Source organism: Haliaeetus leucocephalus, unplaced genomic scaffold, assembly GCF_000737465.1.
Source record: "Haliaeetus leucocephalus isolate CR32 unplaced genomic scaffold, Haliaeetus_leucocephalus-4.0 Scaffold577, whole genome shotgun sequence".
NCBI classification, from domain to species: domain Eukaryota; kingdom Metazoa; phylum Chordata; class Aves; order Accipitriformes; family Accipitridae; genus Haliaeetus; species Haliaeetus leucocephalus.
Genome location: NW_010973013.1, coordinates 6381152 through 6392868, shown reverse-complemented (window position 1 = coordinate 6392868; position 11717 = coordinate 6381152). Strand labels below are relative to the sequence as shown.

Sequence of the window (11717 nt, the reverse complement as noted above, 5' to 3'; positions counted from 1 at the left end):
GCAAAACCCGCGGGAGGAAGACGGTAATCGTAACAAACACGTTTTTGCAGCGACTGCTCGAGGAAGCTTGAATTCTGAAGGTGCTTGCCGCAAGGGCTTGGGAGATTTTTGTCTTGCTTCTCCGCACAGGGAAGGTCTAATGCTGGAAAGGGAGGGAATACGGAAATGTATTCACCATAACACGCCGATTTGCCCGTTTTCTCTGGCTTTCTGAAAAGCGCCAGGGGACTCCTTTCACAAATGGGGCGGAATAGACCGAACGGCTATCATGCTTCATGGTGGTTCGTTTTCAGTTGGTTTGCCTACACTAAAAGTTAGCATCCCCGTTTAACTCGGGCTACTGCAACTGACAAATTCACTTGAATTACTAGCTCACACAGTTTTAACTGCTGTCCCGTTTTTGCTTGAGTCATGCACAAGCACTTGTCCAGCAACAAACGCTTGTGTGTTTTGATGCACTTGCCTAGGTTATTTGCCGTTAGTAGAGGGGTTACATCTTGAGGCCTCCCTGCGGTATTTACCATTAGTTTCTTAAGCATGTGGTATATCCAGTAAATAAACTTTTAGTCTGTATAGACCTGGCAGACAGGATGTGCTACTAATCTCCCTGCTTCCTATAACACCCAAGTTGAAGCATCTATGGCTGGTCTGCAGCGTGGAGCAGAGCTAATGGGAGTTGCAGATGAAGCTGCTAAAAGTCTGACGAGACTTGCAGCTCTTGTTTAAAATAGGCTTGTCTGAACAAGCTAGCTACCACCTCTGCAGTACGCAAACCTAGTTTAGAATGACTACTCAGTGTGTCAGGCTTCACCTTGCTTCAGAACCAGAGAATTCCCCAGTCAGTCAAAACTAGTATTTCTCATAATGATCTCCTTTTTGGAACAGGGTCTGGGTTGGCTTTTTTAAGATGCTTTCCAGTTGCTGCAAATCAACTTGCTTTTGGGCAAAGAGTGTAGGCCTTCTGGCAAAGCACAGTAATGCCAGCAGGAGGGCATCATTTGGTATCAAAAGAGCATTGGATTTTCTGCTTTTGTGTCTTGCCACAAGGTTCAGTTTCTTTGCTACTGGATTAAATGAATCCATGGTCTTTGGAGGACCGTGCAAATTATTTTTCTTGGTTGTTAGTCAATACTATTTCCAAATCTGTGTAATTACAAGGTACATATGCCTCATATACTAGATGACAGCCTCATGACAATTGGTAGTGTGGGTGTCTGGCGTGTTCCTACTTGCCTTGTCAGAACATCGCTATCAAGAGGCTCCTGCTGGGAGCAAGGGCTGACCTAAGCGATCTCATGTGGGAGAGCCTGCGGACAGCCAGAACTTACATGTAGAGCTGTTCAGAGCCTTTCGCTTGCCTGACTGTTCAGCATTCACAGCGATCTGCAGGACGGATACTTCAGTAACAAGTATCTGGGATGTCCAGAGCAGGCCTTCAAAGCCTGTTTTTAAGGGTGAAGTTTAAGCTTTAGGTTGCCATAGGCGCCTGGAGGGCCACAAGAAAATTCTTACAGACACTTGGGCTCACAATAGCTGATTTCTGTGCTGGATGTGTTTCTAAGAGGCTTTGCTTTCCTGTAAGATTTCTGCTGCATACCAGCTTACACCCACATTACCTTAAAAACATGTGTTTCAACACAGGAACGGGTACTACTCAAAACTTCTGTCCTGCTACTGGCTACCACAGTTCCTGTTTTTCAGCGGCATTGCTGGGATTGCCTTTTGTGGGTATTGCTTGTTATACCTACCTTGATAATTATATCAGGAGTGAACTTCATGGTAGCTTGGACAAGGTGATGATTTCCTCTTTGGCTGAAAGCTGAGGAAATGACCTCCAGGAATTCAGGGGAGACTTTTTTCCTTCTCCCGCCCCCCCCCCCAGTAATTGCTTTCTTACTCATCTCTCCTTGTCTAGTCGATAACCTTTCTTATTGGTAGCAGAAAAAAAAAGCTGAATAGAGTTTTGATTCCTTCCCCCCCCCAAAAGAGACCAACTAATGCAAAATAAAAAACTTGAGTCTACCTGGCAAGATCTGCCTACAAGTGATATGCAAATAACTATGTACTTCTTGCTGGTTTATGGTTTGCAAATAATGGCCTCTTGCACAACAGCAGTAAAAAGGCAGTTAGTTATGTTTCCTATCGTGCTTCAGATCTGAACTGAAGCTTCGGACTTCCACATGCATGGGCTGCCTGGTGTAAATGGAGGTGTCTGGCTGTAGGTAGTAGCAGAGGACATGGGCCTATTGGGACTTGGGAAGTCACTGGTGTTCCCACACTGGTGCTGGTCTTTGGGGTGAAGTTAAACTAGTCACTCCATGCATTGCCTTCTTTCCTACTCAGTAAAGTGTGGATGGTCATATCAGATAGGGGTTTTTGAGTGCTCAAATAACAGATTAAAAGCAAAGCAGTATTTAAGATCCTTATATTTTTAACCACCTACATTTTCAGTCCGCTTGTCGGCCATAGCTGATACCTTTTCAGAGGCCTGATTTGGTAAAATCTTCTCACAGTCTGTTAGCTGCAGCCAGGCTGTGTGACCCTCCCTTGCTGCTAGGTGCTCTCCCAACCAACTTGGCTTAGTTTTCCCTTGAAGGTCTCGGTGCTGATGGTGTCCCAGGGTATTGTGTGGCAATGTAAGGGACAGCTTTGTGAAGGCTGCTGTCCCAGAAGAGTTGGGTGGTAATAGGTTTAATTGAAAAAATATTTGTCGCAGAGATGTACTATGACACATTACTGAGTCAGATGGAAATGCCACATAATTACACAGGCAGTTCTGGTAGTGGTAGGGGATTTTGAAGGTAGATAGGAGGGATGGTATGCCAAGCATAGGGGAAACAAGGTGCTAGCTGAAGAAACTGAGAACCAGATGTGTGGCAGTAGTGTGACTAGCAAACATGGGAGCACAGTGTTCTCAAATCTGCCTTTGCAATTAAACAAGGCATACTTCAATAAGTTCTTGGTGTCAAATTCTGGAAAAATCGATGATGGTTTTCCAAGGAGCAAAAGTTTCCACTTGAGTAGCTGTGGGTAGTCCACGCTGGTGTATACAATGTGTGTGCGTGATTCCCAAACTAAACAGGTCGAGAACTGGTTCTTGAAATGTCTTTGTAGGTAACACATGCACAGGCACCACTATGGAGGGTTCTTAGGTTCTGATCACGGGGAAGAAAACCCACGCTGTAAAATTGTCAATACATAAAAACAAATTTAGTCCTTCAAACTTGTCTTGAGGCAAACTAAGTCATTAGTTAAAGTTGTCTTGGCTGTCTTACAGTTGAGGAGGGAACAAAGACTTTTCTTAGGTAAAATATTTTAAATATTTGAGGAAAATGCTGGAGTTCACAGCGCTTCCTAACAAAAGAGAAGGCAAATTTCATTGTGTCAGAGTTGCATTTCAGTGCATGCTTGCTACAAATCCAGTTTACCGGGCGTCTGGCATGTGTGTCACTCCTGAAATGGCTTTCTGTATATGGGGATTTTCTTGAGAAAGCTCTGGATTATTCTTTAGTCTTCCCCCATTTAGATTAAATTTCAGTTGTAGAGTACTTGGCGATGGAGGCAAAATGTTGGAAGCTATTAGTGGAGGCAGCTGGGGACGGCTCTTGCAGTTGGAAGCCTGCTAGACAGAAGGCTCTCTCTTTGGACTGCCCTGTGTAGGGACGGCATTCTGCTCTCACAAGACTTCTGCAGTGCTTTGCACTTAAGGCAGGAACGATGGCTTTGTGTAGGGAATAAGAGCTGCTGTGTTACTGCAGCGCATGCTGACAAGGCATTTAATGCAACCATTACCTCATGTGCCTACAGCAGTCTATATGAAAATACAATGGGGATACTGGTATAAGTGCCCCAGAATAATGTATGAGGCAACGCTGCCCACAAGACACGCTGCCTTTGCAATAGTTGCATGGAGGTACTGGGGGAGAACTCATTTTTGCTGATTCCCTCAGAGAAACTTACTCTGTCCATTCTCGCCTGAATGTCTCCCTGAATATGCTGTACTGGTGTCATTTGTCATTTTTCTGTCTGATGATTAGGTGGCTTGCCTCCTGGCTGCTGCCTTGTTTCAGTGAGGTTAACAGGCCCCACAGTTAAGGTTCTCGACACCTATAGAAACAGGCTGGCTACTTGAATGTAGTCTTTTCTCTGCAGCTGAGTCCTGAGAATGGTTTTAAGTTGGTGTTGCCTGTGTTACAGGGTTGATCTGTCCCCTGCAACAAAATGTCACCAGCTGATGGTCGTGTATCCCACAAGTACCTGCAACACGTACTGCTCAATGAACAGCTAGCCACCTGTGTACCAGTCCAGAGTTGGATAACTGCTTTCATACTGAAAAAGGAACAGAACCAGGCTAGCTGTTGTAGCCCTGCAGCGTTCAAGCCAGAATGCAGAAAATAATAATGAATGTGCTGTATTGAATCCTCTGAGCAGAGCAGTATTGGGCCAAAGAGAGAAAATCCAGACTAACAAATAAACGTTTATTCTGTCATTACTGATGGGGTGGAGGCTTCTCACCAGCTATTCTTCTGGACAAATCAGCAGAGACACGGTTAAAATGTCAATTGAGGACATGTATTTAGGAGTGTGCTCTTAACAGTCATGCTGTTGCTGCCCTACGCAGAATGGTTGCAACCACCTTACAACAAAAGCTGCCTTGGGTTTGGGGGGGTTTTTTATTATTTTTTAAGTATGTTTATGAAGGCAGTTGTGGCTGGTACAAGCCCAGGGTTGAAGAGGGAGTCCTACAGTTACAGAAGTAGATCCTCTCTTTGGAAGCAGTTAGTTGCACCGGGAGTTTATGGGTTCATTTCAGCCCATACTGTGACACAGCTATAGGTTTTCTCAGATGGAACAAATCTGCATTGTGCCTAGCAATATAGTGGCTGCTAATGTCAGCCTGTGTGATGAATCCAGGGGTTGAGGAGTAGCACCAGCTACTAACAGCCTTTTGGTTTGGAAAGCTAGAAAATCCAGTTCTTACTATTGTCCCTTCAGCTTCTGATCAGTGCCAGTTATCAGCTGCAGTTTAACAGTGAATTTTGAGTTTCTAGACTAAATACTCTCAACATTTGTGGAATCTGAACTGACTTGCCAGCAGTGCTCAGTTTCTTTATAAGGAAACAACTTGTCTCCCGACTTGGAGACATGTTTCTGGCTGTGCAGTAGCACAAGCATATGCTCTTTAACTGCACAGTTTGTATTAACCTGCAGCTCTGTTGCTGCTGCTTGCTTATGGCTCTCTGCTGAGCATTAACCTCTTCTTTCAAAGTTAACTTCTTGCCAACAGGAATTGGTGGGTGTGGGTGATTGAGAATTGACAAAGGCTGAGCTAGGTGACATGAACCGCTTTTATGCAATTAGTAGACTCATTCCCATGTTAGTTCAGGCTTTCTGAGGATTTTCTACTTAGAGTCTTGAGTTTTTTGTGACTAAAACCTGAGTCTTAACACCTGTTGTCAGCTACTGAAGTGCCATTAGTTAGAAGACAAACCTCAGGGGAAAAAACATTGTCATGAGTTCACTGTGGATTTGTCCTTAGTGAATGATGCAGTAGTTCTAGTCGCTGTACTGTTTGCTTTATTAGGGCGACCTTGTATTATTTAGAGTCTTCCCAGAGAGTTCTTGCCTACACCAACCGCAGGGATGGGAGGAGAAAGACCTTTATTCCTCATTAGTTCTCCATCACACTCTGACAAAGTGCAGTCTCTCCATATGGAGGAGGTGACATAGGAATGAGTCAGTTTGAGTCGATGTTTGCACTTTTGCTTGAATTTATCCTGGAATAGGCTTTCTCCGCTTACTTTCCTTGCCTTATTGGTGATATGCAGAAGGGTGGCTGCCTGCCAGGCAGCTGAGGCACAGTGACTTACTCCCTGTTCTTCTATCCCAAAGTGAGTGCAAGGGATTCTGGGTAGATTACCCCTAATAGACAAGCCATGCATTGCAAATCTTGAGGGAGGTCCCCTTGTATTTGAGTAAACCCCTAAAGAGCACTGTTCTTCACGCTAGAGAAAAGCTTCTGTCTCAGATTCACTGCTGTATGAGATTGCCCTGGTTTTGCATGACCAGCACTTGGGAGATCTAGGTGCCAGACTCCATGGTAATAGATTCTGCCAGCTGTGCCACCTTTCTTCACTGGGTTAACAAAGCTATGCCAGCTGCTAGAAGTTACAGAAGGAGAGATGTTAGTAGAAAAAGGAGAATCTGGGCTCATCTGAGGTCCTGCGTGGTAGGCGTTGGTCAAGGCTTTAAAAAAAATACACGTTAAGTAGTTGTTCAATGAATAACCATCTCAAGGACAGCCTGTTTGAAAGCCAGCACTAAGCAGTTCTCCTTCACCACTGATACCCCAGGTTTTGCAGCTGAACTCTGCTGTTTCTCTAGAACACTGCCACTCTGACAAGGTACAGTGTCCCCCATGAAATGAATCCATCAAGCACATGTTTTGGGGCTGAGCTTAAGGAAAAACAAAATGAAGAACAACCTTTAGTCCTTCTCAGTTGGTATATCTCACCTCATGGTTTACCTGACTGTTAGTACTGCTGACTGTGCTTATAACAGTGATGTGTGGCAGTTTACACAGAGGGAGGAGGGCAGTTTTCCTTCTGAGATATGAATTGCCATATCTGAGGATATGTCATTTGAATTTGGTAGGCCAAAAACCGACAGGGGGAGAAGCAGCATTAGAAAGGAATCTCACTGTTTACACTGCATGCAGCATTTTGAACAGATAGATGAGTGTTGGACAGGCTTCAATTCAGTCTTCACTGCTCTGGCCATGATGTCCTTCCAGCAGTGTCCGCTGGCCAGTATGGCTTCCCATATTTGCAATATTCGCTATTGCACAGCTGCTTTTAAGCTCTCCAACTTTGCTGCACTCTGAGAACAAAAGTCAGATACAAATGCTTCCACCCTGCCACCTCTTTTTTTTTTTTTTTTTTTTTCTCATTCCCAAAAAAGCAGCAGACTGAAAATGCAGTTCAGCCTCTTGTCATTCTTGCTAGGTCTTGTCCTCTTTATTCTGTGCAGCTGCCTTTAACATTAGGTTGGTAATGCTGCATCTGCACCTCCTATTACAGCTAGTGCAGGGCGATACCACTAAGTAACTAGAATTTCCCATCAGACTTAAAGGGGAAAACAAAAAAAAAAGTTGAAAAGGCAGGCAGCTTGCTTTAAAAAGTGATGGAGGAGCTACTGGGAAGTGTTAGATTTGCGAGTTCTCCCTTTAAAACACTGCATTCAGAGCAACTCCTGAAAGTTAGCTTGTTCAGCTAAAAACCATACCACTACAGTCCCAGTACCCCACTACATGTCTCTTGATCTCTAAACCAAATCCATGTGACAAGCATGGAATTTGGCCATGTTTTACGTCTGCTCCTAAAGCTGCTAGCAAGCATGGTAGAAATGGCTAGGAAACTTTGAACAGAAGATCCTCGTGGACTTGATTGTCTAGCCAGCCTGAAATGGGTAACAAAATTAAGCTGCTGTAATGCCAAAGGATCTGCCGCAACTGAATCTTGGAGGACAAGGGGTGGACATGCATGTAAAACTACCCCAAAACAGTGTTCTAATATAAGTAGGATTGTGCCTTCTTCAGAATAGTTTTGGTTTGGCAGCTGGCTGTGGGCAGCATCAAGACTCCAGATTCTTTACTTGGCCTGGAAAAAGAGGGCCTGCAGCCTTTTCTGACGAGACTCTCAGGCCGCTGGTGACTATTGCCAGTAGTGTTTGTCTTCTAGCCTCACGTTTCAGGCAGTGCAGTAATGTAGTTGTGAAAATTTGCGGCGGTAGCCCTAAGGGTCTTTGCTCTTGTCTTTGCAGGCATCTGGAGTACAAGTTGCCGATGAGGTATGCCGTATCTTCTACGACATGAAAGTGCGGAAGTGCTCTACGCCCGAGGAAATTAAGAAGAGGAAGAAGGCTGTCATTTTCTGCCTCAGTCCAGACAAAAAGTGCATTATTGTGGAAGAAGGCAAAGAGATTCTGGTGGGAGATGTCGGTGTGACAGTTACCGACCCTTTCAAGCACTTTGTGCAGATGCTTCCCGAGAAGGATTGCCGTTATGCCTTGTATGATGCAAGCTTTGAGACCAAGGAATCCAAAAAAGAAGAGCTGATGTTTTTCTTGTGGTAAGCTGTCTTCCCAACTCACTCATTCCTAATATGCAGTCCAAGCGCTGTGGGTGAGGTCTCCAAGTGTTTGTGTTGCCCAGGCTGGCAAGATGGCAGGCTTAAAGTGAGCCAGACAGCCTGATGCCTGTCGTCTGAGCCATGAGACGTTTCACTTGTTCGTAATCGGTAGGATACTGCTTCTGTCTGTGCTGGATAATAAATGTCACTAATTGCACTCTTTTTGGTGTGTCCCATTAGGGCACCAGAACAAGCACCTCTCAAAAGTAAGATGATCTACGCAAGCTCCAAGGATGCAATCAAAAAGAAGTTTCAAGGTACGTAATACAGCTAACGCTCCTAGCTGTGCTGTGTCCCTAAGATGCTTACGCAGCAAGGCTTAACCTTTGGCTAATTGGTTTGGTTTGGGGTTGGTTTTTTTTGAGATACCAGTGAGACATGAGAACTTCACAGGTGAAATGCCCTGTGACAGACCTAAAATGAGCTCTGGCTAAAACTTACACTGTCTGACTTTGAATTTTAGAGGCACTAGAACTGTGCTCAGGACAAGAGCAGGCTTTGTGATCTGACACCATAGCTGTACTGTACAGAGCAGCACATCTGCACCATACAGGCTAGAAACCATTAGATTCATAACACGGAGCTGGATTTTGTGCAGAGCTGCCCCTGTGGCAGAGGACTTTCAGCCCTGTGTCTGTTGAAATACACAATCTCATAAGCTTACTGTGGTGTAATAGTAGTAATTAATTCACTTGATTTAGAGATGCGGTTGTGATTACTCATTTTAAAAGGCATTGCATCTCCAAGTGGAGAAGCAAAGTACTGTTCAGCCTGTTGGGCACCATTAACCAAGGAGTGAACACCTTGCTGCAGCATTCAGAAATTTCATGCTAAGTCAGTCATTACCATGGCTCGTAGCCACATAGCACTGCCTCCCCCCGCCCTTCAGTTCCTCATGCCTCGCTGGGCCAAAATCTTGCAGCGTGCAAGACTGACAGGATCATTGTGCAGCAGTGCCAGCCTTCACAGGACAACTCTCCAGTGGATTGGAACTATGCAGGGAGACTGTTCTGTGCTGCACATGTCAAAGTTGAAAAAAAGAAATCCTGAAGAAATTCTGCTTTTCTCCGCATAAGACAGGCTCCCCCGCCCTCAAAAAAAAAAGAAACCACTGTTGATTCCTTAGACCAGCAAAGTCTTTCTGGTCTCTACATCTCAGGTTCTCACTCTGATTCTTTCACCCACCTCTCCAGAGGGGGAGCTGAGTCAGCCATCTTAGTGTGCTTGCATGTAGCTCCCTCATCTGCCATATCCAGGGTAGCACTAGAAACAAGAGATTTGCTTGTAAGATAGTCTGCAATGAAAAGGCTAACAGTCTGAGCACTGATCTAGTGAAAACTTTCTCCTTGATATTTCTATGTTGATATTTGGCATGTAGCCAGGTGTCTCCTCTGACACATCAGGGGAAAACCATCCAAATTCCTAAGCTAAAGCAGGACTTACCTGCTTGAGTGACCGGATTGCCTCTTCTAATGTTACTACCAAGTATGTTTGATTACTAGCATGTTGAAATACTGCATTATTGAGTGTTTTGCCTCTTCTTTTAGGCATAAAGCATGAATGCCAAGCAAATGGGCCAGAGGACCTCAACCGAGCTTGCATTGCTGAGAAGCTAGGAGGCTCCCTAGTCGTAGCTTTTGAAGGAAGTCCCGTGTAGATGTCATACAGTGCCACAACTCTACAAGCATTCCATGTTTTAATATATCAGTTATGTAAAGCAACCATTCTAGGCAAGGGTTTCACTAACTGTAGGGAAGCTGTCTTGTAGAATAAAGTAGATTTTGGAGATGTAGCTTGTATGTACAAATGACCCTAAATAAATCGAATCTAAGGATTTATCTTGGTGTATTAATATTTGCATTGGTTGTCCAGCCCAAGACTGTCCCCAATGGATTAACACTAAAGGTCTCCAAAAATTTTGGTCCAATGCAGCAGTGTATCATGGGATGAAAGGGGGGGGAGGTGAGAACAATCTGGTTCCTGTTCTTACTTTTCTAAATTGTAACAAGCAAAATTCAGTCAGTCTTTTTGAGGCTACTGGCCAAATTGCCAAACTCAAAATCTTTTCCCCTGTAACTGTTTAATGCAAAACTTAAAACCTGTAGTTAAAGTTAGGCTAAAGCAGCCTGTTGGCACCAAAACTGGGTTAAATTCTTAGTGCTTGCAGTTGCAGAGCAGTACTAATAAGGCTAATTCTGAAGTTAAATAGAGATAAAATAGACACACTTTTCTGGAGAAATAGTCCTAATCCACTCTCTTGTAAACTCACGGTGCAGTAATAATATTTAAAGGTTCACTTGTTCTGTAGGTTCAATTTTCTTGTTATGAAGTGTCTTGAGGTCTCTTCCAGCCTGAGTGATTCTATAAAAATTGCTTTTCTGTTGATACAGTTTAATTTAGAACTACCTTAGTTTCTCTAATACACACTTGCTAGCGGATTGGATGCTTCTGAGGCTTTTACAAATGCAGATTCTTATATTGGAGCTCTCCAGTTGTGGGTAGTACAATGAGAAACAACCACATCTTAAAAAGTGGTGGTTTTCAGCCCCAGTCTTTGGTCACTTGGTCCATTTGTCCATAATTACTATTGATTTAACTTAGTAGAACCAATCAACCTGACTAATATGGCTTGATCTGGGCTTTTTGTCTGTTAGCTTCTTTAATTCTGTAGAAATGCATGGAAATATCACCTACTAGAAAGTTTGACCTGAAATGCCTTTTGTATGGGGGGTAGAGAACATTCCTGTGCCAGCTACAGAGATCTTAAAAGCTTCCATGTTTCACCAGTGGTTGATTAAAGCTGTTTCCTTTGTGTAATGTGTACATGGGAGTTGCATAGAGTTTTCCTGTATGTCTGTAGAGAAAAAGAAAAAAAAAAAAAAACAAAACCCTTAGCCTCCAGTGCGTTACTGTGATATGTTCTGTGCGTGCCAAATTCAAATAGCCTAAATAAATGGGGTTTCCCTCCCCTGGGTCAGTGACTGATTCCTCTCCAGCCTCCGGATTAGCCCTCCTGCAGCAGAGCCGGTGCTGCTGGCTGAGAACGCCGGAGCCCTGCGTAAGCGCCTTCCGCAGCTACTGCCCTGTGCTGTTCGTGGGGGAGAAAGGATCGGGGGGAGAAACAGGCTGGAAGGAGGAGCTGGTGGAGGCAGAGGGAGTTGTGGGGAAAGCTAGAGCCAGCCTGCTGCAGGCTCTAGCTCCCTAACAGTACCTGCTCTCTGCCTTTTAGGCTTCAGACCCAAATTTCCGTGGGTTGGGGAGCTTCCTGGGAAATATATTTGCAGTTCAAGCAAGAGAAGCCCAGTGCGTGTGGGTTATTTTGTGCTGCTTTCCCTGTAAGAACTGAGGGAGCTTTCTCTGGCCAGCCCGATGAAGCCCAGGCAGTTACAGGCAGCCCCTTCCTCTGCGAGCTCTTGCCAGCTGTGCAGGGACAGAAGGCTGTACTGTCCCCGCAGCCTCTCGGCAAAGCGGTGCGCTCGTTTATCTGCGGGGCCAGGGACATAATGGTCCATTACCTAACTCAGCATG

At 44.6% G+C, this 11717-nt stretch overlaps 1 protein-coding gene across 1 annotated transcript in view; it reads left to right on the top strand.

The window, feature by feature from the left end:
* The window catches only part of DSTN (destrin (actin depolymerizing factor)), an 11771-nt gene extending 614 nt beyond the window's left edge, over positions 1-11157 (top strand). Inside the window, exons 2-4 of the mRNA XM_010577800.1 lie at positions 7822-8129; positions 8370-8446; positions 9737-11157. Of these exons, the coding sequence (XP_010576102.1) occupies positions 7822-8129; positions 8370-8446; positions 9737-9846 (495 nt within the window). The 3' untranslated portion in view covers positions 9847-11157. The remainder of the gene's footprint in view (positions 1-7821; positions 8130-8369; positions 8447-9736) is intronic.
* Positions 11158-11717: the final 560 nt, after the last annotated feature.